General features: G+C 50.5%; 3 protein-coding genes across 3 annotated transcripts; all 3 read right to left on the bottom strand.

Moving 5' to 3' along the window:
* Nucleotides 1-3,511: 3,511 nt before the first annotated feature.
* On the bottom strand, nucleotides 3,512-5,011 carry LOC138104806 (inositol 1,4,5-trisphosphate receptor-interacting protein-like 1). The gene has a single exon (XM_069003996.1). It carries the CDS (start codon nucleotides 5,009-5,011, stop codon nucleotides 3,512-3,514), a length of 1,500 nt encoding a protein of 499 aa, XP_068860097.1.
* Nucleotides 5,012-11,953: 6,942 nt separating this feature from the next.
* LOC138104810 (inositol 1,4,5-trisphosphate receptor-interacting protein-like 1) lies at nucleotides 11,954-13,453 on the bottom strand. The gene has a single exon (XM_069003999.1). It carries the CDS (start codon nucleotides 13,451-13,453, stop codon nucleotides 11,954-11,956), a length of 1,500 nt encoding a protein of 499 aa, XP_068860100.1.
* Nucleotides 13,454-20,397: 6,944 nt separating this feature from the next.
* On the bottom strand, nucleotides 20,398-21,897 carry LOC138104808 (inositol 1,4,5-trisphosphate receptor-interacting protein-like 1). Its single transcript, XM_069003997.1, has one exon. It carries the CDS (start codon nucleotides 21,895-21,897, stop codon nucleotides 20,398-20,400), a length of 1,500 nt encoding a protein of 499 aa, XP_068860098.1.
* Between the last annotated feature and the right edge of the window lie 4,489 nt (nucleotides 21,898-26,386).

Raw genomic sequence — 26,386 nt, 5'->3', positions numbered from 1 at the left:
GGGGAATGAAGAGTGGAGATTAGTCCACACTCTGAGGAACAGGCAACACCAACCAAACACTCTGGCAATAGCTTGTGTCTAGAAGCTCTCTACCTTCCAATCCACCTCAAGGCTTTGGGACTTGTGCTGACTTGCACAAAGGAACCCACTCCACCCTGCAGCAGTGGGCTCCTTCTTTCCAGCCTGGATGGAGGCATGTCCTGTATTTTGCAAGCATGTCCAGGTGTTCAGAATGGAACATGCTGATCATGATTAGCACCTTAAGGCACGCAGCTCTTCCCTTCTCAAAGAATGCTTTGTGAAATGATAGGCAGTGCTATCCCCACCCTTCCAAACAAGTTACCCTCCTTCTATTGCACTTGCCTTCAAAATACTGCCACTTCTTCATTTCAGACTATGCTTCCCTCAGAAGGATGCACAAAATGTTAGAGTAGTTGCAAGCACCCGCACCTGCAATTTTCAACTAACTGCGTCTTCAGAAAGGCTTCTGACAACAGGCCATTCTCTGGACATGAACACGGCAACGCTGAGGCAAGATAAATTATTTCAGTACATCTTACAGCCCAGATGTCTATGGCCAGAGAAGACACCAGCAGGTTGTCCTGATACTTCTGCTCATCCTCTCTGGTAGCAGCTGTACAGAGAACAACACAGTTTTAAATTCTAACTCAGTTTGGGCTCCACTGATGAAGGAAGCAGGAAGAAAGTGACTTGGCTTCACGCTTGGAGCAAATGTGAGTTTTCTGTGGATTTCAGTGTCCAGGATTTAAACCGGGAAGGGGTTTTCTTCAGTAAATCCAAAGGACAATTGGCTACAGAAACCTGTATCTGATACTACTGATATGCGCTGACAGTTCTCTGGCTGTGACTCATTTCATTCAAACCTGCTTTCTCCGAATGCACATCTGACAGCAGGACTTGCTCCATTCAGCCTGCAGCAGTTCCACAGGAAAGATGTTGTGAAACTGGCCACACATCTTCGCAACACTTCCACTTCAACATTTTTCCCACTATGTTCAAATGTATTTCTCAGCTTCCTAAGGAGTGCAGTGTCCGTAACAAAGGAGACGAGACTTTCATGCAGAAATGGAGAGACCTTGAACCGCAGTGGCAGGAACAACTCTGGTGTAATACCAGTGCCAGATGGCATGGGCATGAAAAGCACACTCACATCAATACGAACAGGCTTAGGAGAGACACAGAGCCCGCAGGGTGAGGTATTCCCAAAGAAGGGGAATTGACAGTGCAAAGGAGAGTTAATACCAACCAGGTGCTCAGTTACTTTATCAGAGCTCCCCTGTTTTCAAGGCCTGAAAGAACAGCTCAGTGCCAGAAAGACATCCAGATCATTTGGCCATGCTTGCTCTTATGGAACACTGTTTTCAATTTCCATCCTAGTGGGGTTGCATACTACTGACCAGTTAAAACCAGCACCTGAGCTACACCACAGTGTTTCAGTAGCAACTGTAGGTTGTAGGTTCTGCCCTTCCCCTCTCCCAGCATGCTCCTCAGACACACAGCACACTTGCACATGCACCAAAACTCACAGCCACACCCACAGTTTGACCACCTGCAATAGTTTTGGCCCTGGCCAATCTAGCCCTGGGTGGATTGTGCAACAAGAAGCCATGGGGGCCGTGCTTCTCCCCGAATCCAAGCATCGCCCCAGAGGCCACACAAGCTGTGCGGTCAGGCCGTAAGGCTCAATGGCACACAGAGATCAAGTCCTACCCACTGAGAGCACACGTCCTTGTGGAAGGGGCTGATGAGAGACTGGAGCTGGGGCAAGGGACAGGGCAGGTCTCTGCAGCTGGGGGCAGAGGAGAGGGGAACAAAGTGGGTGGGTGTGTTTGGGGAGAAGGGAGCAAGGAGGGTGTTCTCCTCCTTCCACAAGCTGGGCCAAAGGGGCTGTGGTGGGAGTGATGCCTTTTCCTGGTCTTAAAATCAAGAATCATACCCGGTTAGAAGGGGAAAAGAGATTTTACCTTGGTATTTATTTTAAGGATCCTTAGGTGCACACGTCCAGGTCATATGCATCGAGATGCGCCCCACCGAGTGTGTGTGTGTGTGTTTGTGTCCCCAACATTAGGTATAACATTATAGGTTTTACTAATTAGCATATCTATCCAAGATTCCCCAATGAGAGGCTCAAGTGAGCCCCCCTCCCCAAGGATCCTTCCCCTGGACGGTTGGTTCTATCTTGGTTTACAGAATGTGTTCTGGAGAGGACCTTGGGGTCTGGGGCACACCGATCCCTAACTACGAAGCTTCTAAAATGTTGGGTCTCTTAGCTTGACAAACAAGTCCAAGAATGTAGGCAAAACCCACTAAGAATACAGAAGTTGTAAAAGGTATAATAGGGGTATAAAAGAAAAGGCAAAAAATCTTCATGGCATCAGGAGCAGTGCCTGCCCAGCAGAGGAAGCAAAAGGCAGGGAGCTCAGCGAGCACAGTTCCCTCTCAGTGGAACAGCGAGTTCTGCTGTTGGCAGCGATCCTCCTCTGGGAGGTCCCTGCCTGCTCTCCTCACTCTTGCCTGCTTGTTCCTGGCCCCTCAGAGGACTTCCCTCTCTGACGTGGGCCACAGCAGCTTTCTTTCCCATGCTCTCAATGAGGAGGGGCAGGTTTTAAGCAGCACTGGGAGGATTAATTAATATTTTAGCTGTTTCAACCATCATGACTTCTGCTTGCATTCATGAGACAAAATTAATAGCCCGGCTCTAGAGTGTTGCAGAAATGCAATACCGAGATGTGACTGCTGGACACAATCACCGCTTGAGTCACTTTGTCATTTTTTCAGGTAGCTGCAATGGATGGACATTCTCTAAGAACCATTGGGTTAAATACAAAGAAGGACACTTTTCAGGCAATTTGAGAAACTTCTCTCCTTTTATTATTTCTTCAAACATACATATGTAGATATTACTGAAGGGCAGCTATACCAGAGTAGCTCAATTGCCTAAACTAAGGGTAACTGGGAAATAATCTCACACTAACAATCCTAAAGGACCTCTTGACGTGATGATGATGAAACTAGTTCCTATTACGAAAACTTGGACTACCTATTCTCCTATGGTAAAGTGAGTTAAAACTATTATCTTCACTTCCACAGACTGAGATGAACTACATCTTTACAAAACCATTATAAAGTACATACAGGTCACTGAAAAAACTACATTAATTTTCTAACAGGCTCGGTTTTGGTCTTCCAGGCATGCCAGGCAACCTCTCAGCATCAGTGTCTTCCGTGAGGATGTGCAGGTGGAGCCAGTTTCTGCCTTACAGACTTTGGGCAATATTGCAACAGCACCGTCATGACTGGAAGGCGAAGGGCAAGGCAACGCAGAGATGTGTGTCTGCACGGTGAATCCATGTGCCACAGCATCTTCCATCCATGGGAGCAGGAAAGCAGCTTCAGGATTGCCAGTGAAAAAAGCAAGAATGATGCCGTGCTCACGTGGCTGCCTTCGGGTGTGAGCCCCCCCAGCACAGCTCTGTGCAGGGAATTCCTCTCAGTGGCTGGAGAGCAGCATCCAGAGGCGGAATCGCAGCTGACCGTAAGCTTGCATCGCCTCCGCGTGGGCGGCCGGATCTCGGGCCAGGTGCTCAAAGAGGTTGAGCGGCTCGACCGTTCGCATTGCCGGCGGCAAGCTGATCTCCGCAGGAAGCCTCTTGTTGCCCAGGACAAAGTGCTCCAGGCGTTTCAACTGCAGGCAGCGGCGCAGGTATGCCATGATGTCCCACAGCCGCCGCTCAAATTCCCTCCTGCGCCACTTGGACAGCGGTACGGTGGTCAGCACGTGCATGACCACAGTCTTCCAGGTCGAGCTGGAAAAACCTGTGCCCCTCAGGATGTAGGTGAAGAGCTGCAGGCATTTCAGGTGCAAGCTCTCACACGGCACCTGCCTGGCCACGTGCTGGAAGAATTTTGCCTCTGCCACAGCGTACGTCTCAGGCCACGCTGTGCTTGCGATGGACTCGGCCTTGGCGGGCCGGCTGCTGACAGAGCTGCTGGAGCCGCCTTTCTGGGCCTCTGTGGGCTGGCTGACCACAAAGATGTCGGAGTCCCCGTGGCGCACCCCAAACAGCATCTCCACCATCAGGCTCTCCTTGCCTTTGCTCAGCCGGAATTGGCAGGACCGGCTGCAGGGCTGAAACACCAAGTGCCACGAGTACGACTGAGGCAAATGCAGCCACGAGCATCTCACCAGCTTGTAGAACCAGTGGGAGGTTTTCTCCACGTCCAGGTAGGAGCCGGTGCAGAGTGTCTTTAGGAGGCTGGGCTTCTGCTTCCGCCGCAGCTCCTTCTGCGAGTGGTGCAGGAAGCACAACAGCTTCTCGCCCAGCTGCTCCCTCTCGCACGTGCACACCAGCTCCACACGGACGCAGAAGGTCCTTGCTGCCATCTGCCCGGCACTGTTCAGCTCCAGGTGGAAGGCGTGTCCCAGCGGGGGATTCAGTGGGACCAGCATGCGGTACACCACATCCTGCTCACGGGGACTCCAACCCTCAAAGGCACTGCCCACCCCGATGGCTTCTTGAGGCACCGGGTAGAAACTATTGCTCACGCTGTCAGTAAAGACACGCGTGAAGCTCTCCATCAGCTCCGCTGCCACTGAGCGACCTCTCTCTACGTCCTCGACAGGACACTGTATGCGATCCACTAAAAGGATCCCTCGCTTATTCCCAACGTCCCGGGTGTCTTCTTCCTCTTCAGTTCCACCACGGCTGCCTTTGTCCTTGCCATCACCGCGGCCTTCTTTTTCACTGGCAGCCACATTTCCACCTTCTTCTTCTTTTCCATCTTCATTCTTCTTGCCTTTCACATTCGCATCCCTGTTTTCCTGATCCTTCCCCTTCTGATCACTGGTTCTGTGTTCACTGGAATGCCGGTCTTCCTTCACCTTCACATTGTTGCTGTCTCCTTCACTTGCTTTATCAGCACCTTCTTCAGTTGAAGCAACGTTGCCGTGCTCCTCTCCATTTCCATCTTCATTCTTTTCTCCCTTCATATCGGCAGCACTGCCTTTCTCATCTTTGTCTCCATCATTGCCTTCTTCGTTTCCAACGTCATTCTTTTCTTCCTCAGTTGCAGCAAAACCGCAATGGTCTACTGCATTCCCACCATCACTGCTGTCTTCCTGTCCTGTCCAATCACTGCTTCTTTGCTCACCGGCATCACTGCTTTCCTCCACCTTCAGATCCGCATTTTCTCCCTTTCCATCTCCCTCGTATTGACCTTCTTTTACATCATCATTGTTGCCTGCCTTCGTATTTGCATCAATGGTTTTTTCTTCATTTCCATCTCCTCCTTCTTTCTTTTCAGCATCATGGTCTTGTTCCACCTGCACATCCTTGTTTTCTCCTTCATTTGCTTCAGCATGGCCTTCTTTATCTCGAGCAACATTGCCAGGTTCTTCTTCCTTTCCTTCAGCAGTGTTGCCTCCTGGCACATTCCCACCACTCCGTCCTTCATCTTTCTTTAAGTCACAGGCATCTTCATTCTTCACATTTTGGTCTTCCTTCACCTTCACATCTTCATTTCCTTCACTGGCATCATCTTCCTCTCCTTCATTTGCAGCCACAGGACTGCCTTCTCCTTCATTTTCATTACCGCTGTCATCTGCCTCCACGGTCATATTATGGTTTTCTCCATCTTCCTTTGAATCAATAGTGTCTTCTTGCTGTTCTTTTCCTCTCTCCTCTCCTAGGGTCTTGCAGGAGCTCTGGTCCTTGCCGCTGCTGTTGGCTTCACGGCACTTTCTCCTGCAGCTAAACCACAGGCCCAAGAGGAGCAGGAGTCCAGCAAGAGCCCAGAATGGCCACTGCTGCAGGGCACCAAAGAGCAGAGCTCCCCAGCCCTCATCCTGCTGCTCCGGGGGCCCTTGCTCCAGCTCCTGCAGCAGCCGAGCCATCTCGCGGTCGAGCAGCTCCTCCCGCTCCTGCATTCGCCGGTGCGTGGCCTCATCCAGCCCATCCCCAGCTGGCTGGGGGTACTGGATCAGGCTTTGCACGAGCACGAAGAGCAATGACAATAAAGCCATGGTCTGCAAGAGGACACACAGAAGGGGTTCAGTAGGGCCGGAATGGAGGCAGCCGGTGCGGGGCAGGAGCCACAGGGATGTGGCAGCAGGAAGGAGAGGGCCCCCGGCAGCTGGCAGGAGGCAAGGCCTGCACCGCTGCCCCAGCGAGCACCGAGCCGGAGCAAGGCGCTCCCGCCAGGGGCTGGGCCCTGCATGCAGGGACAGAACACACGCCCCGGCTGCCGGCGCTTCTGCCCCAGCCCTCCCCCAGCCCGGCCTCCCCACCACCTGTGTGCACTCACCGCTTGCCCAGGCTCTACTGGGGGCAACGGCAACCAACGGGGCCTTTTCTAGCTGCCCCCATTGTGACACGGCCCCTGTGGTGTCACAGGCCCCAGAGCGCATCACAGGCCAGCCCCACCCGCCATCCCCAGCCCGGGAACTCATCATGGCCCTGGGCACCCAGAGCCTCAACAGACACAAAGTGCAGACCCATCAGTCGTGAACCTGGGAACCCCAGGGCTTCCCTGTACAAAGCAGGCACAAGCACCCTCCCACACAAACCCTTCTCAAATACAAATATGGGTGACAGGACCCCGATACGCTCTCTATATAGGTGCAGGCTTTTACTGATGATTGCAGGCAGATGTTCTTTACTATTAACAATAATATTTATTACTTTGGCCACAGCCTGTCATACAATACAGGCTAATTTTTAGTTACAGGTTTAGTGAGAAAGCAAGAATTAGAGGCTGCTTGAATGATGCACAGGAAGTTTAAACGTCATCCAATGTTAAGGCCTACCCTTCTTTTACACCAATACTGTCCTGCCTCACACATCTTTTGTGAGATAAACCCTTTTGGGAGGGTTTCTCTCCTGAATTTAGGAACACTTTCAAAGATCTGTTTATTGTTTGACAAAAGATTACATACATCCAACTGATGGTTTGCACAGTAGCACAAAAAACCATCCAAACTACTTCTTACGCTAGATGTGGCTGATCAATAGCCTGGCTGAGAAATGGACAAGCCACTGTAACAAGAAATACAAGTTTGGAAAAGGAAAAAGAAAAGTCCTCAAAACACAGAACTCCTGAAGCTTAGATCACTCCACTCTAATGTGCTCTCCCTCAATGCCACATAAAGATGTGCTCCTCCTGACACTTGCAGCAACTGGCTTCTCTCTTGCCATTCCGAGAGGAACTCTATTTTGTATAGGGATGTAGACGTGTCTGCATTTAGACGCCATCCTCAGTACAAACCTCCTCCCTTGCTTTTTTCTGACTGGAGATCCTTGCTACTGGCTACGATGGTGCTGTTTATTGGGAAGAGTTTCTCTGATGCTGAGCACAGCACAGCACAGCAGGAGGTCCCTTTTTGCTCCCTTGGGCTACTCAAATTCCTCTTGGGTGATCTCTGAAATACTCTTTATCAGCTGAGGGCTGACAAAACACAGAATGTCTGAGTGATCGCCCTTCCCTTGTCCAGCCGTGACACAAGAGCTGGGTGCACTCAGAAAACACAGTTTTCTGAACCATCCTATATAAAACCAACAACCAGCTCCTTATAAATTCTGCCATCTAGATGAGGTCGCCATTGAACAGCTCCATGTCCCAAGTGGTACCCAGCAGGGAGGGAAGCAGAGGAAGACAGGATCACAGCAGCCACTGATCAGTCATTCACAGGCAGCGCCACAAAGAAAGACGAGAGAGTCAGGAATTTCACAGGCTACTCTGTTTCAGCAGCCTATGTCACCCTGCTCCTTTTAAATGTCTTCTGATGACAAGCTTCATGGCCAAGCACAGTGCTCACCTTTGGGACATGAGTAAATAAGATGCAGAACGGGAGGAAAAATTTCTTCTGACCTCCAGTCACCTGACTGTCAAGCAGACAGAGAAAACCTCCAGTCTGTTCTGAGGGAGGTGTTTTATAAACTCACCTGTAGCTAAAGCTATTCAGAAAGCCCACACTACCAGACCCAGAGTGGTAAAGAGCCTATTCATTTGCTGACCCTGGAGAAAAGGCAGCTTTAAACAAACTCTGCCACTCCCACTCTCTCTCCCTAGAACTTCAGGTTGAGACGCCTAGGACCAACTAAAGAAAAAAGCCATTTCATTCATGCCCTGGTCAAGCATTTCACACCCTCTTGTCCCTCCCAATCTACCAGCCAGTCAAACACAGAAAAAGCAAGAGACCTGTGGTAGGCTTCCAGTGGAAATACTGGCAAAATCTTCTTGGACTGCATTATTTGAAGGACCTGAGGTCAACTCACTCACTGACTGTGAATGACTTTTACTGCTCCACTTAGCCTACCAGCTCAGCTCACCTCAGCTCAGCAGCCTCCCAGCTACCTTTAGCTGCATAAGCACACGACCTGCAATCAGAAAGGCGCGAATCTTCCTTAGGAAGGAAACAGTCACGGGGAATGAAGAGTGGAGATTAGTCCACACTCTGAGGAACAGGCAACACCAACCAAACACTCTGGCAATAGCTTGTGTCTAGAAGCTCTCTACCTTCCAATCCACCTCAAGGCTTTGGGACTTGTGCTGACTTGCACAAAGGAACCCACTCCACCCTGCAGCAGTGGGCTCCTTCTTTCCAGCCTGGATGGAGGCATGTCCTGTATTTTGCAAGCATGTCCAGGTGTTCAGAATGGAACATGCTGATCATGATTAGCACCTTAAGGCACGCAGCTCTTCCCTTCTCAAAGAATGCTTTGTGAAATGATAGGCAGTGCTATCCCCACCCTTCCAAACAAGTTACCCTCCTTCTATTGCACTTGCCTTCAAAATACTGCCACTTCTTCATTTCAGACTATGCTTCCCTCAGAAGGATGCACAAAATGTTAGAGTAGTTGCAAGCACCCGCACCTGCAATTTTCAACTAACTGCGTCTTCAGAAAGGCTTCTGACAACAGGCCATTCTCTGGACATGAACACGGCAACGCTGAGGCAAGATAAATTATTTCAGTACATCTTACAGCCCAGATGTCTATGGCCAGAGAAGACACCAGCAGGTTGTCCTGATACTTCTGCTCATCCTCTCTGGTAGCAGCTGTACAGAGAACAACACAGTTTTAAATTCTAACTCAGTTTGGGCTCCACTGATGAAGGAAGCAGGAAGAAAGTGACTTGGCTTCACGCTTGGAGCAAATGTGAGTTTTCTGTGGATTTCAGTGTCCAGGATTTAAACCGGGAAGGGGTTTTCTTCAGTAAATCCAAAGGACAATTGGCTACAGAAACCTGTATCTGATACTACTGATATGCGCTGACAGTTCTCTGGCTGTGACTCATTTCATTCAAACCTGCTTTCTCCGAATGCACATCTGACAGCAGGACTTGCTCCATTCAGCCTGCAGCAGTTCCACAGGAAAGATGTTGTGAAACTGGCCACACATCTTCGCAACACTTCCACTTCAACATTTTTCCCACTATGTTCAAATGTATTTCTCAGCTTCCTAAGGAGTGCAGTGTCCGTAACAAAGGAGACGAGACTTTCATGCAGAAATGGAGAGACCTTGAACCGCAGTGGCAGGAACAACTCTGGTGTAATACCAGTGCCAGATGGCATGGGCATGAAAAGCACACTCACATCAATACGAACAGGCTTAGGAGAGACACAGAGCCCGCAGGGTGAGGTATTCCCAAAGAAGGGGAATTGACAGTGCAAAGGAGAGTTAATACCAACCAGGTGCTCAGTTACTTTATCAGAGCTCCCCTGTTTTCAAGGCCTGAAAGAACAGCTCAGTGCCAGAAAGACATCCAGATCATTTGGCCATGCTTGCTCTTATGGAACACTGTTTTCAATTTCCATCCTAGTGGGGTTGCATACTACTGACCAGTTAAAACCAGCACCTGAGCTACACCACAGTGTTTCAGTAGCAACTGTAGGTTGTAGGTTCTGCCCTTCCCCTCTCCCAGCATGCTCCTCAGACACACAGCACACTTGCACATGCACCAAAACTCACAGCCACACCCACAGTTTGACCACCTGCAATAGTTTTGGCCCTGGCCAATCTAGCCCTGGGTGGATTGTGCAACAAGAAGCCATGGGGGCCGTGCTTCTCCCCGAATCCAAGCATCGCCCCAGAGGCCACACAAGCTGTGCGGTCAGGCCGTAAGGCTCAATGGCACACAGAGATCAAGTCCTACCCACTGAGAGCACACGTCCTTGTGGAAGGGGCTGATGAGAGACTGGAGCTGGGGCAAGGGACAGGGCAGGTCTCTGCAGCTGGGGGCAGAGGAGAGGGGAACAAAGTGGGTGGGTGTGTTTGGGGAGAAGGGAGCAAGGAGGGTGTTCTCCTCCTTCCACAAGCTGGGCCAAAGGGGCTGTGGTGGGAGTGATGCCTTTTCCTGGTCTTAAAATCAAGAATCATACCCGGTTAGAAGGGGAAAAGAGATTTTACCTTGGTATTTATTTTAAGGATCCTTAGGTGCACACGTCCAGGTCATATGCATCGAGATGCGCCCCACCGAGTGTGTGTGTGTGTGTTTGTGTCCCCAACATTAGGTATAACATTATAGGTTTTACTAATTAGCATATCTATCCAAGATTCCCCAATGAGAGGCTCAAGTGAGCCCCCCTCCCCAAGGATCCTTCCCCTGGACGGTTGGTTCTATCTTGGTTTACAGAATGTGTTCTGGAGAGGACCTTGGGGTCTGGGGCACACCGATCCCTAACTACGAAGCTTCTAAAATGTTGGGTCTCTTAGCTTGACAAACAAGTCCAAGAATGTAGGCAAAACCCACTAAGAATACAGAAGTTGTAAAAGGTATAATAGGGGTATAAAAGAAAAGGCAAAAAATCTTCATGGCATCAGGAGCAGTGCCTGCCCAGCAGAGGAAGCAAAAGGCAGGGAGCTCAGCGAGCACAGTTCCCTCTCAGTGGAACAGCGAGTTCTGCTGTTGGCAGCGATCCTCCTCTGGGAGGTCCCTGCCTGCTCTCCTCACTCTTGCCTGCTTGTTCCTGGCCCCTCAGAGGACTTCCCTCTCTGACGTGGGCCACAGCAGCTTTCTTTCCCATGCTCTCAATGAGGAGGGGCAGGTTTTAAGCAGCACTGGGAGGATTAATTAATATTTTAGCTGTTTCAACCATCATGACTTCTGCTTGCATTCATGAGACAAAATTAATAGCCCGGCTCTAGAGTGTTGCAGAAATGCAATACCGAGATGTGACTGCTGGACACAATCACCGCTTGAGTCACTTTGTCATTTTTTCAGGTAGCTGCAATGGATGGACATTCTCTAAGAACCATTGGGTTAAATACAAAGAAGGACACTTTTCAGGCAATTTGAGAAACTTCTCTCCTTTTATTATTTCTTCAAACATACATATGTAGATATTACTGAAGGGCAGCTATACCAGAGTAGCTCAATTGCCTAAACTAAGGGTAACTGGGAAATAATCTCACACTAACAATCCTAAAGGACCTCTTGACGTGATGATGATGAAACTAGTTCCTATTACGAAAACTTGGACTACCTATTCTCCTATGGTAAAGTGAGTTAAAACTATTATCTTCACTTCCACAGACTGAGATGAACTACATCTTTACAAAACCATTATAAAGTACATACAGGTCACTGAAAAAACTACATTAATTTTCTAACAGGCTCGGTTTTGGTCTTCCAGGCATGCCAGGCAACCTCTCAGCATCAGTGTCTTCCGTGAGGATGTGCAGGTGGAGCCAGTTTCTGCCTTACAGACTTTGGGCAATATTGCAACAGCACCGTCATGACTGGAAGGCGAAGGGCAAGGCAACGCAGAGATGTGTGTCTGCACGGTGAATCCATGTGCCACAGCATCTTCCATCCATGGGAGCAGGAAAGCAGCTTCAGGATTGCCAGTGAAAAAAGCAAGAATGATGCCGTGCTCACGTGGCTGCCTTCGGGTGTGAGCCCCCCCAGCACAGCTCTGTGCAGGGAATTCCTCTCAGTGGCTGGAGAGCAGCATCCAGAGGCGGAATCGCAGCTGACCGTAAGCTTGCATCGCCTCCGCGTGGGCGGCCGGATCTCGGGCCAGGTGCTCAAAGAGGTTGAGCGGCTCGACCGTTCGCATTGCCGGCGGCAAGCTGATCTCCGCAGGAAGCCTCTTGTTGCCCAGGACAAAGTGCTCCAGGCGTTTCAACTGCAGGCAGCGGCGCAGGTATGCCATGATGTCCCACAGCCGCCGCTCAAATTCCCTCCTGCGCCACTTGGACAGCGGTACGGTGGTCAGCACGTGCATGACCACAGTCTTCCAGGTCGAGCTGGAAAAACCTGTGCCCCTCAGGATGTAGGTGAAGAGCTGCAGGCATTTCAGGTGCAAGCTCTCACACGGCACCTGCCTGGCCACGTGCTGGAAGAATTTTGCCTCTGCCACAGCGTACGTCTCAGGCCACGCTGTGCTTGCGATGGACTCGGCCTTGGCGGGCCGGCTGCTGACAGAGCTGCTGGAGCCGCCTTTCTGGGCCTCTGTGGGCTGGCTGACCACAAAGATGTCGGAGTCCCCGTGGCGCACCCCAAACAGCATCTCCACCATCAGGCTCTCCTTGCCTTTGCTCAGCCGGAATTGGCAGGACCGGCTGCAGGGCTGAAACACCAAGTGCCACGAGTACGACTGAGGCAAATGCAGCCACGAGCATCTCACCAGCTTGTAGAACCAGTGGGAGGTTTTCTCCACGTCCAGGTAGGAGCCGGTGCAGAGTGTCTTTAGGAGGCTGGGCTTCTGCTTCCGCCGCAGCTCCTTCTGCGAGTGGTGCAGGAAGCACAACAGCTTCTCGCCCAGCTGCTCCCTCTCGCACGTGCACACCAGCTCCACACGGACGCAGAAGGTCCTTGCTGCCATCTGCCCGGCACTGTTCAGCTCCAGGTGGAAGGCGTGTCCCAGCGGGGGATTCAGTGGGACCAGCATGCGGTACACCACATCCTGCTCACGGGGACTCCAACCCTCAAAGGCACTGCCCACCCCGATGGCTTCTTGAGGCACCGGGTAGAAACTATTGCTCACGCTGTCAGTAAAGACACGCGTGAAGCTCTCCATCAGCTCCGCTGCCACTGAGCGACCTCTCTCTACGTCCTCGACAGGACACTGTATGCGATCCACTAAAAGGATCCCTCGCTTATTCCCAACGTCCCGGGTGTCTTCTTCCTCTTCAGTTCCACCACGGCTGCCTTTGTCCTTGCCATCACCGCGGCCTTCTTTTTCACTGGCAGCCACATTTCCACCTTCTTCTTCTTTTCCATCTTCATTCTTCTTGCCTTTCACATTCGCATCCCTGTTTTCCTGATCCTTCCCCTTCTGATCACTGGTTCTGTGTTCACTGGAATGCCGGTCTTCCTTCACCTTCACATTGTTGCTGTCTCCTTCACTTGCTTTATCAGCACCTTCTTCAGTTGAAGCAACGTTGCCGTGCTCCTCTCCATTTCCATCTTCATTCTTTTCTCCCTTCATATCGGCAGCACTGCCTTTCTCATCTTTGTCTCCATCATTGCCTTCTTCGTTTCCAACGTCATTCTTTTCTTCCTCAGTTGCAGCAAAACCGCAATGGTCTACTGCATTCCCACCATCACTGCTGTCTTCCTGTCCTGTCCAATCACTGCTTCTTTGCTCACCGGCATCACTGCTTTCCTCCACCTTCAGATCCGCATTTTCTCCCTTTCCATCTCCCTCGTATTGACCTTCTTTTACATCATCATTGTTGCCTGCCTTCGTATTTGCATCAATGGTTTTTTCTTCATTTCCATCTCCTCCTTCTTTCTTTTCAGCATCATGGTCTTGTTCCACCTGCACATCCTTGTTTTCTCCTTCATTTGCTTCAGCATGGCCTTCTTTATCTCGAGCAACATTGCCAGGTTCTTCTTCCTTTCCTTCAGCAGTGTTGCCTCCTGGCACATTCCCACCACTCCGTCCTTCATCTTTCTTTAAGTCACAGGCATCTTCATTCTTCACATTTTGGTCTTCCTTCACCTTCACATCTTCATTTCCTTCACTGGCATCATCTTCCTCTCCTTCATTTGCAGCCACAGGACTGCCTTCTCCTTCATTTTCATTACCGCTGTCATCTGCCTCCACGGTCATATTATGGTTTTCTCCATCTTCCTTTGAATCAATAGTGTCTTCTTGCTGTTCTTTTCCTCTCTCCTCTCCTAGGGTCTTGCAGGAGCTCTGGTCCTTGCCGCTGCTGTTGGCTTCACGGCACTTTCTCCTGCAGCTAAACCACAGGCCCAAGAGGAGCAGGAGTCCAGCAAGAGCCCAGAATGGCCACTGCTGCAGGGCACCAAAGAGCAGAGCTCCCCAGCCCTCATCCTGCTGCTCCGGGGGCCCTTGCTCCAGCTCCTGCAGCAGCCGAGCCATCTCGCGGTCGAGCAGCTCCTCCCGCTCCTGCATTCGCCGGTGCGTGGCCTCATCCAGCCCATCCCCAGCTGGCTGGGGGTACTGGATCAGGCTTTGCACGAGCACGAAGAGCAATGACAATAAAGCCATGGTCTGCAAGAGGACACACAGAAGGGGTTCAGTAGGGCCGGAATGGAGGCAGCCGGTGCGGGGCAGGAGCCACAGGGATGTGGCAGCAGGAAGGAGAGGGCCCCCGGCAGCTGGCAGGAGGCAAGGCCTGCACCGCTGCCCCAGCGAGCACCGAGCCGGAGCAAGGCGCTCCCGCCAGGGGCTGGGCCCTGCATGCAGGGACAGAACACACGCCCCGGCTGCCGGCGCTTCTGCCCCAGCCCTCCCCCAGCCCGGCCTCCCCACCACCTGTGTGCACTCACCGCTTGCCCAGGCTCTACTGGGGGCAACGGCAACCAACGGGGCCTTTTCTAGCTGCCCCCATTGTGACACGGCCCCTGTGGTGTCACAGGCCCCAGAGCGCATCACAGGCCAGCCCCACCCGCCATCCCCAGCCCGGGAACTCATCATGGCCCTGGGCACCCAGAGCCTCAACAGACACAAAGTGCAGACCCATCAGTCGTGAACCTGGGAACCCCAGGGCTTCCCTGTACAAAGCAGGCACAAGCACCCTCCCACACAAACCCTTCTCAAATATAAATATGGGTGACAGGACCCCGATACGCTCTCTATATAGGTGCAGGCTTTTACTGATGATTGCAGGCAGATGTTCTTTACTATTAACAATAATATTTATTACTTTGGCCACAGCCTGTCATACAATACAGGCTAATTTTTAGTTACAGGTTTAGTGAGAAAGCAAGAATTAGAGGCTGCTTGAATGATGCACAGGAAGTTTAAACGTCATCCAATGTTAAGGCCTACCCTTCTTTTACACCAATACTGTCCTGCCTCACACATCTTTTGTGAGATAAACCCTTTTGGGAGGGTTTCTCTCCTGAATTTAGGAACACTTTCAAAGATCTGTTTATTGTTTGACAAAAGATTACATACATCCAACTGATGGTTTGCACAGTAGCACAAAAAACCATCCAAACTACTTCTTACGCTAGATGTGGCTGATCAATAGCCTGGCTGAGAAATGGACAAGCCACTGTAACAAGAAATACAAGTTTGGAAAAGGAAAAAGAAAAGTCCTCAAAACACAGAACTCCTGAAGCTTAGATCACTCCACTCTAATGTGCTCTCCCTCAATGCCACATAAAGATGTGCTCCTCCTGACACTTGCAGCAACTGGCTTCTCTCTTGCCATTCCGAGAGGAACTCTATTTTGTATAGGGATGTAGACGTGTCTGCATTTAGACGCCATCCTCAGTACAAACCTCCTCCCTTGCTTTTTTCTGACTGGAGATCCTTGCTACTGGCTACGATGGTGCTGTTTATTGGGAAGAGTTTCTCTGATGCTGAGCACAGCACAGCACAGCAGGAGGTCCCTTTTTGCTCCCTTGGGCTACTCAAATTCCTCTTGGGTGATCTCTGAAATACTCTTTATCAGCTGAGGGCTGACAAAACACAGAATGTCTGAGTGATCGCCCTTCCCTTGTCCAGCCGTGACACAAGAGCTGGGTGCACTCAGAAAACACAGTTTTCTGAACCATCCTATATAAAACCAACAACCAGCTCCTTATAAATTCTGCCATCTAGATGAGGTCGCCATTGAACAGCTCCATGTCCCAAGTGGTACCCAGCAGGGAGGGAAGCAGAGGAAGACAGGATCACAGCAGCCACTGATCAGTCATTCACAGGCAGCGCCACAAAGAAAGACGAGAGAGTCAGGAATTTCACAGGCTACTCTGTTTCAGCAGCCTATGTCACCCTGCTCCTTTTAAATGTCTTCTGATGACAAGCTTCATGGCCAAGCACAGTGCTCACCTTTGGGACATGAGTAAATAAGATGCAGAACGGGAGGAAAAATTTCTTCTGACCTCCAGTCACCTGACTGTCAAGCAGACAGAGAAAACCTCCAGTCTGTTCTGAGGGAGGTGTTTTATAAACTCACCTGTAGCTAAAGCTATTCAGAAAGCCCACACTACCAGACCCAGAGTGGTAAAGAGCCTATTCATTTGCTGACCCTGGAGAAAAGGCAGCTTTAAACAAACTCTGCCACTCCCACTCTCTCTCCCTAGAACTTCAGGTTGAGACGCCTAGGACCAACTAAAGAAAAAAGCCATTTCATTCATGCCCTGGTCAAGCATTTCACACCCTCTTGTCCCTCCCAATCTACCAGCCAGTCAAACACAGAAAAAGCAAGAGACCTGTGGTAGGCTTCCAGTGGAAATACTGGCAAAATCTTCTTGGACTGCATTATTTGAAGGACCTGAGGTCAACTCACTCACTGACTGTGAATGACTTTTACTGCTCCACTTAGCCTACCAGCTCAGCTCACCTCAGCTCAGCAGCCTCCCAGCTACCTTTAGCTGCATAAGCACACGACCTGCAATCAGAAAGGCGCGAATCTTCCTTAGGAAGGAAACAGTCACGGGGAATGAAGAGTGGAGATTAGTCCACACTCTGAGGAACAGGCAACACCAACCAAACACTCTGGCAATAGCTTGTGTCTAGAAGCTCTCTACCTTCCAATCCACCTCAAGGCTTTGGGACTTGTGCTGACTTGCACAAAGGAACCCACTCCACCCTGCAGCAGTGGGCTCCTTCTTTCCAGCCTGGATGGAGGCATGTCCTGTATTTTGCAAGCATGTCCAGGTGTTCAGAATGGAACATGCTGATCATGATTAGCACCTTAAGGCACGCAGCTCTTCCCTTCTCAAAGAATGCTTTGTGAAATGATAGGCAGTGCTATCCCCACCCTTCCAAACAAGTTACCCTCCTTCTATTGCACTTGCCTTCAAAATACTGCCACTTCTTCATTTCAGACTATGCTTCCCTCAGAAGGATGCACAAAATGTTAGAGTAGTTGCAAGCACCCGCACCTGCAATTTTCAACTAACTGCGTCTTCAGAAAGGCTTCTGACAACAGGCCATTCTCTGGACATGAACACGGCAACGCTGAGGCAAGATAAATTATTTCAGTACATCTTACAGCCCAGATGTCTATGGCCAGAGAAGACACCAGCAGGTTGTCCTGATACTTCTGCTCATCCTCTCTGGTAGCAGCTGTACAGAGAACAACACAGTTTTAAATTCTAACTCAGTTTGGGCTCCACTGATGAAGGAAGCAGGAAGAAAGTGACTTGGCTTCACGCTTGGAGCAAATGTGAGTTTTCTGTGGATTTCAGTGTCCAGGATTTAAACCGGGAAGGGGTTTTCTTCAGTAAATCCAAAGGACAATTGGCTACAGAAACCTGTATCTGATACTACTGATATGCGCTGACAGTTCTCTGGCTGTGACTCATTTCATTCAAACCTGCTTTCTCCGAATGCACATCTGACAGCAGGACTTGCTCCATTCAGCCTGCAGCAGTTCCACAGGAAAGATGTTGTGAAACTGGCCACACATCTTCGCAACACTTCCACTTCAACATTTTTCCCACTATGTTCAAATGTATTTCTCAGCTTCCTAAGGAGTGCAGTGTCCGTAACAAAGGAGACGAGACTTTCATGCAGAAATGGAGAGACCTTGAACCGCAGTGGCAGGAACAACTCTGGTGTAATACCAGTGCCAGATGGCATGGGCATGAAAAGCACACTCACATCAATACGAACAGGCTTAGGAGAGACACAGAGCCCGCAGGGTGAGGTATTCCCAAAGAAGGGGAATTGACAGTGCAAAGGAGAGTTAATACCAACCAGGTGCTCAGTTACTTTATCAGAGCTCCCCTGTTTTCAAGGCCTGAAAGAACAGCTCAGTGCCAGAAAGACATCCAGATCATTTGGCCATGCTTGCTCTTATGGAACACTGTTTTCAATTTCCATCCTAGTGGGGTTGCATACTACTGACCAGTTAAAACCAGCACCTGAGCTACACCACAGTGTTTCAGTAGCAACTGTAGGTTGTAGGTTCTGCCCTTCCCCTCTCCCAGCATGCTCCTCAGACACACAGCACACTTGCACATGCACCAAAACTCACAGCCACACCCACAGTTTGACCACCTGCAATAGTTTTGGCCCTGGCCAATCTAGCCCTGGGTGGATTGTGCAACAAGAAGCCATGGGGGCCGTGCTTCTCCCCGAATCCAAGCATCGCCCCAGAGGCCACACAAGCTGTGCGGTCAGGCCGTAAGGCTCAATGGCACACAGAGATCAAGTCCTACCCACTGAGAGCACACGTCCTTGTGGAAGGGGCTGATGAGAGACTGGAGCTGGGGCAAGGGACAGGGCAGGTCTCTGCAGCTGGGGGCAGAGGAGAGGGGAACAAAGTGGGTGGGTGTGTTTGGGGAGAAGGGAGCAAGGAGGGTGTTCTCCTCCTTCCACAAGCTGGGCCAAAGGGGCTGTGGTGGGAGTGATGCCTTTTCCTGGTCTTAAAATCAAGAATCATACCCGGTTAGAAGGGGAAAAGAGATTTTACCTTGGTATTTATTTTAAGGATCCTTAGGTGCACACGTCCAGGTCATATGCATCGAGATGCGCCCCACCGAGTGTGTGTGTGTGTGTGTTTGTGTCCCCAACATTAGGTATAACATTATAGGTTTTACTAATTAGCATATCTATCCAAGATTCCCCAATGAGAGGCTCAAGTGAGCCCCCCTCCCCAAGGATCCTTCCCCTGGACGGTTGGTTCTATCTTGGTTTACAGAATGTGTTCTGGAGAGGACCTTGGGGTCTGGGGCACACCGATCCCTAACTACGAAGCTTCTAAAATGTTGGGTCTCTTAGCTTGACAAACAAGTCCAAGAATGTAGGCAAAACCCACTAAGAATACAGAAGTTGTAAAAGGTATAATAGGGGTATAAAAGAAAAGGCAAAAAATCTTCATGGCATCAGGAGCAGTGCCTGCCCAGCAGAGGAAGCAAAAGGCAGGGAGCTCAGCGAGCACAGTTCCCTCTCAGTGGAACAGCGAGTTCTGCTGTTGGCAGCGATCCTCCTCTGGGAGGTCCCTGCCTGCTCTCCTCACTCTTGCCTGCTTGTTCCTGGCCCCTCAGAGGACTTCCCTCTCTGACGTGGGCCACAGCAGCTTTCTTTCCCATGCTCTCAATGAGGAGGGGCAGGTTTTAAGCAGCACTGGGAGGATTAATTAATATTTTAGCTGTTTCAACCATCATGACTTCTGCTTGCATTCATGAGACAAAATTAATAGCCCGGCTCTAGAGTGTTGCAGAAATGCAATACCGAGATGTGACTGCTGGACACAATCACCGCTTGAGTCACTTTGTCATTTTTTCAGGTAGCTGCAATGGATGGACATTCTCTAAGAACCATTGGGTTAAATACAAAGAAGGACACTTTTCAGGCAATTTGAGAAACTTCTCTCCTTTTATTATTTCTTCAAACATACATATGTAGATATTACTGAAGGGCAGCTATACCAGAGTAGCTCAATTGCCTAAACTAAGGGTAACTGGGAAATAATCTCACACTAACAATCCTAAAGGACCTCTTGACGTGATGATGATGAAACTAGTTCCTATTACGAAAACTTGGACTACCTATTCTCCTATGGTAAAGTGAGTTAAAACTATTATCTTCACTTCCACAGACTGAGATGAACTACATCTTTACAAAACCATTATAAAGTACATACAGGTCACTGAAAAAACTACATTAATTTTCTAACAGGCTCGGTTTTGGTCTTCCAGGCATGCCAGGCAACCTCTCAGCATCAGTGTCTTCCGTGAGGATGTGCAGGTGGAGCCAGTTTCTGCCTTACAGACTTTGGGCAATATTGCAACAGCACCGTCATGACTGGAAGGCGAAGGGCAAGGCAACGCAGAGATGTGTGTCTGCACGGTGAATCCATGTGCCACAGCATCTTCCATCCATGGGAGCAGGAAAGCAGCTTCAGGATTGCCAGTGAAAAAAGCAAGAATGATGCCGTGCTCACGTGGCTGCCTTCGGGTGTGAGCCCCCCCAGCACAGCTCTGTGCAGGGAATTCCTCTCAGTGGCTGGAGAGCAGCATCCAGAGGCGGAATCGCAGCTGACCGTAAGCTTGCATCGCCTCCGCGTGGGCGGCCGGATCTCGGGCCAGGTGCTCAAAGAGGTTGAGCGGCTCGACCGTTCGCATTGCCGGCGGCAAGCTGATCTCCGCAGGAAGCCTCTTGTTGCCCAGGACAAAGTGCTCCAGGCGTTTCAACTGCAGGCAGCGGCGCAGGTATGCCATGATGTCCCACAGCCGCCGCTCAAATTCCCTCCTGCGCCACTTGGACAGCGGTACGGTGGTCAGCACGTGCATGACCACAGTCTTCCAGGTCGAGCTGGAAAAACCTGTGCCCCTCAGGATGTAGGTGAAGAGCTGCAGGCATTTCAGGTGCAAGCTCTCACACGGCACCTGCCTGGCCACGTGCTGGAAGAATTTTGCCTCTGCCACAGCGTACGTCTCAGGCCACGCTGTGCTTGCGATGGACTCGGCCTTGGCGGGCCGGCTGCTGACAGAGCTGCTGGAGCCGCCTTTCTGGGCCTCTGTGGGCTGGCTGACCACAAAGATGTCGGAGTCCCCGTGGCGCACCCCAAACAGCATCTCCACCATCAGGCTCTCCTTGCCTTTGCTCAGCCGGAATTGGCAGGACCGGCTGCAGGGCTGAAACACCAAGTGCCACGAGTACGACTGAGGCAAATGCAGCCACGAGCATCTCACCAGCTTGTAGAACCAGTGGGAGGTTTTCTCCACGTCCAGGTAGGAGCCGGTGCAGAGTGTCTTTAGGAGGCTGGGCTTCTGCTTCCGCCGCAGCTCCTTCTGCGAGTGGTGCAGGAAGCACAACAGCTTCTCGCCCAGCTGCTCCCTCTCGCACGTGCACACCAGCTCCACACGGACGCAGAAGGTCCTTGCTGCCATCTGCCCGGCACTGTTCAGCTCCAGGTGGAAGGCGTGTCCCAGCGGGGGATTCAGTGGGACCAGCATGCGGTACACCACATCCTGCTCACGGGGACTCCAACCCTCAAAGGCACTGCCCACCCCGATGGCTTCTTGAGGCACCGGGTAGAAACTATTGCTCACGCTGTCAGTAAAGACACGCGTGAAGCTCTCCATCAGCTCCGCTGCCACTGAGCGACCTCTCTCTACGTCCTCGACAGGACACTGTATGCGATCCACTAAAAGGATCCCTCGCTTATTCCCAACGTCCCGGGTGTCTTCTTCCTCTTCAGTTCCACCACGGCTGCCTTTGTCCTTGCCATCACCGCGGCCTTCTTTTTCACTGGCAGCCACATTTCCACCTTCTTCTTCTTTTCCATCTTCATTCTTCTTGCCTTTCACATTCGCATCCCTGTTTTCCTGATCCTTCCCCTTCTGATCACTGGTTCTGTGTTCACTGGAATGCCGGTCTTCCTTCACCTTCACATTGTTGCTGTCTCCTTCACTTGCTTTATCAGCACCTTCTTCAGTTGAAGCAACGTTGCCGTGCTCCTCTCCATTTCCATCTTCATTCTTTTCTCCCTTCATATCGGCAGCACTGCCTTTCTCATCTTTGTCTCCATCATTGCCTTCTTCGTTTCCAACGTCATTCTTTTCTTCCTCAGTTGCAGCAAAACCGCAATGGTCTACTGCATTCCCACCATCACTGCTGTCTTCCTGTCCTGTCCAATCACTGCTTCTTTGCTCACCGGCATCACTGCTTTCCTCCACCTTCAGATCCGCATTTTCTCCCTTTCCATCTCCCTCGTATTGACCTTCTTTTACATCATCATTGTTGCCTGCCTTCGTATTTGCATCAATGGTTTTTTCTTCATTTCCATCTCCTCCTTCTTTCTTTTCAGCATCATGGTCTTGTTCCACCTGCACATCCTTGTTTTCTCCTTCATTTGCTTCAGCATGGCCTTCTTTATCTCGAGCAACATTGCCAGGTTCTTCTTCCTTTCCTTCAGCAGTGTTGCCTCCTGGCACATTCCCACCACTCCGTCCTTCATCTTTCTTTAAGTCACAGGCATCTTCATTCTTCACATTTTGGTCTTCCTTCACCTTCACATCTTCATTTCCTTCACTGGCATCATCTTCCTCTCCTTCATTTGCAGCCACAGGACTGCCTTCTCCTTCATTTTCATTACCGCTGTCATCTGCCTCCACGGTCATATTATGGTTTTCTCCATCTTCCTTTGAATCAATAGTGTCTTCTTGCTGTTCTTTTCCTCTCTCCTCTCCTAGGGTCTTGCAGGAGCTCTGGTCCTTGCCGCTGCTGTTGGCTTCACGGCACTTTCTCCTGCAGCTAAACCACAGGCCCAAGAGGAGCAGGAGTCCAGCAAGAGCCCAGAATGGCCACTGCTGCAGGGCACCAAAGAGCAGAGCTCCCCAGCCCTCATCCTGCTGCTCCGGGGGCCCTTGCTCCAGCTCCTGCAGCAGCCGAGCCATCTCGCGGTCGAGCAGCTCCTCCCGCTCCTGCATTCGCCGGTGCGTGGCCTCATCCAGCCCATCCCCAGCTGGCTGGGGGTACTGGATCAGGCTTTGCACGAGCACGAAGAGCAATGACAATAAAGCCATGGTCTGCAAGAGGACACACAGAAGGGGTTCAGTAGGGCCGGAATGGAGGCAGCCGGTGCGGGGCAGGAGCCACAGGGATGTGGCAGCAGGAAGGAGAGGGCCCCCGGCAGCTGGCAGGAGGCAAGGCCTGCACCGCTGCCCCAGCGAGCACCGAGCCGGAGCAAGGCGCTCCCGCCAGGGGCTGGGCCCTGCATGCAGGGACAGAACACACGCCCCGGCTGCCGGCGCTTCTGCCCCAGCCCTCCCCCAGCCCGGCCTCCCCACCACCTGTGTGCACTCACCGCTTGCCCAGGCTCTACTGGGGGCAACGGCAACCAACGGGGCCTTTTCTAGCTGCCCCCATTGTGACACGGCCCCTGTGGTGTCACAGGCCCCAGAGCGCATCACAGGCCAGCCCCACCCGCCATCCCCAGCCCGGGAACTCATCATGGCCCTGGGCACCCAGAGCCTCAACAGACACAAAGTGCAGACCCATCAGTCGTGAACCTGGGAACCCCAGGGCTTCCCTGTACAAAGCAGGCACAAGCACCCTCCCACACAAACCCTTCTCAAATATAAATATGGGTGACAGGACCCCGATACGCTCTCTATATAGGTGCAGGCTTTTACTGATGATTGCAGGCAGATGTTCTTTACTATTAACAATAATATTTATTACTTTGGCCACAGCCTGTCATACAATACAGGCTAATTTTTAGTTACAGGTTTAGTGAGAAAGCAAGAATTAGAGGCTGCTTGAATGATGCACAGGAAGTTTAAACGTCATCCAATGTTAAGGCCTACCCTTCTTTTACACCAATACTGTCCTGCCTCACACATCTTTTGTGAGATAAACCCTTTTGGGAGGGTTTCTCTCCTGAATTTAGGAACACTTTCAAAGATCTGTTTATTGTTTGACAAAAGATTACATACATCCAACTGATGGTTTGCACAGTAGCACAAAAAACCATCCAAACTACTTCTTACGCTAGATGTGGCTGATCAATAGCCTGGCTGAGAAATGGACAAGCCACTGTAACAAGAAATACAAGTTTGGAAAAGGAAAAAGAAAAGTCCTCAAAACACAGAACTCCTGAAGCTTAGATCACTCCACTCTAATGTGCTCTCCCTCAATGCCACATAAAGATGTGCTCCTCCTGACACTTGCAGCAACTGGCTTCTCTCTTGCCATTCCGAGAGGAACTCTATTTTGTATAGGGATGTAGACGTGTCTGCATTTAGACGCCATCCTCAGTACAAACCTCCTCCCTTGCTTTTTTCTGACTGGAGATCCTTGCTACTGGCTACGATGGTGCTGTTTATTGGGAAGAGTTTCTCTGATGCTGATCACAGCACAGCACAGCAGGAGGTCCCTTTTTGCTCCCTTGGGCTACTCAAATTCCTCTTGGGTGATCTCTGAAATACTCTTTATCAGCTGAGGGCTGACAAAACACAGAATGTCTGAGTGATCGCCCTTCCCTTGTCCAGCCGTGACACAAGAGCTGGGTGCACTCAGAAAACACAGTTTTCTGAACCATCCTATATAAAACCAACAACCAGCTCCTTATAAATTCTGCCATCTAGATGAGGTCGCCATTGAACAGCTCCATGTCCCAAGTGGTACCCAGCAGGGAGGGAAGCAGAGGAAGACAGGATCACAGCAGCCACTGATCAGTCATTCACAGGCAGCGCCACAAAGAAAGACGAGAGAGTCAGGAATTTCACAGGCTACTCTGTTTCAGCAGCCTATGTCACCCTGCTCCTTTTAAATGTCTTCTGATGACAAGCTTCATGGCCAAGCACAGTGCTCACCTTTGGGACATGAGTAAATAAGATGCAGAACGGGAGGAAAAATTTCTTCTGACCTCCAGTCACCTGACTGTCAAGCAGACAGAGAAAACCTCCAGTCTGTTCTGAGGGAGGTGTTTTATAAACTCACCTGTAGCTAAAGCTATTCAGAAAGCCCACACTACCAGACCCAGAGTGGTAAAGAGCCTATTCATTTGCTGACCCTGGAGAAAAGGCAGCTTTAAACAAACTCTGCCACTCCCACTCTCTCTCCCTAGAACTTCAGGTTGAGACGCCTAGGACCAACTAAAGAAAAAAGCCATTTCATTCATGCCCTGGTCAAGCATTTCACACCCTCTTGTCCCTCCCAATCTACCAGCCAGTCAAACACAGAAAAAGCAAGAGACCTGTGGTAGGCTTCCAGTGGAAATACTGGCAAAATCTTCTTGGACTGCATTATTTGAAGGACCTGAGGTCAACTCACTCACTGACTGTGAATGACTTTTACTGCTCCACTTAGCCTACCAGCTCAGCTCACCTCAGCTCAGCAGCCTCCCAGCTACCTTTAGCTGCATAAGCACACGACCTGCAATCAGAAAGGCGCGAATCTTCCTTAGGAAGGAAACAGTCACGGGGAATGAAGAGTGGAGATTAGTCCACACTCTGAGGAACAGGCAACACCAACCAAACACTCTGGCAATAGCTTGTGTCTAGAAGCTCTCTACCTTCCAATCCACCTCAAGGCTTTGGGACTTGTGCTGACTTGCACAAAGGAACCCACTCCACCCTGCAGCAGTGGGCTCCTTCTTTCCAGCCTGGATGGAGGCATGTCCTGTATTTTGCAAGCATGTCCAGGTGTTCAGAATGGAACATGCTGATCATGATTAGCACCTTAAGGCACGCAGCTCTTCCCTTCTCAAAGAATGCTTTGTGAAATGATAGGCAGTGCTATCCCCACCCTTCCAAACAAGTTACCCTCCTTCTATTGCACTTGCCTTCAAAATACTGCCACTTCTTCATTTCAGACTATGCTTCCCTCAGAAGGATGCACAAAATGTTAGAGTAGTTGCAAGCACCCGCACCTGCAATTTTCAACTAACTGCGCCTTCAGAAAGGCTTCTGACAACAGGCCATTCTCTGGACATGAACACGGCAACGCTGAGGCAAGATAAATTATTTCAGTACATCTTACAGCCCAGATGTCTATGGCCAGAGAAGACACCAGCAGGTTGTCCTGATACTTCTGCTCATCCTCTCTGGTAGCAGCTGTACAGAGAACAACACAGTTTTAAATTCTAACTCAGTTTGGGCTCCACTGATGAAGGAAGCAGGAAGAAAGTGACTTGGCTTCACGCTTGGAGCAAATGTGAGTTTTCTGTGGATTTCAGTGTCCAGGATTTAAACCGGGAAGGGGTTTTCTTCAGTAAATCCAAAGGACAATTGGCTACAGAAACCTGTATCTGATACTACTGATATGCGCTGACAGTTCTCTGGCTGTGACTCATTTCATTCAAACCTGCTTTCTCCGAATGCACATCTGACAGCAGGACTTGCTCCATTCAGCCTGCAGCAGTTCCACAGGAAAGATGTTGTGAAACTGGCCACACATCTTCGCAACACTTCCACTTCAACATTTTTCCCACTATGTTCAAATGTATTTCTCAGCTTCCTAAGGAGTGCAGTGTCCGTA

Source organism: Aphelocoma coerulescens, chromosome 1A (assembly GCF_041296385.1).
Source record: "Aphelocoma coerulescens isolate FSJ_1873_10779 chromosome 1A, UR_Acoe_1.0, whole genome shotgun sequence".
Lineage (NCBI taxonomy): Eukaryota > Metazoa > Chordata > Aves > Passeriformes > Corvidae > Aphelocoma > Aphelocoma coerulescens.
The sequence above is the reverse complement of the archived record's forward strand: the minus strand, read 5'-3'. Positions and strand labels throughout refer to the sequence as shown.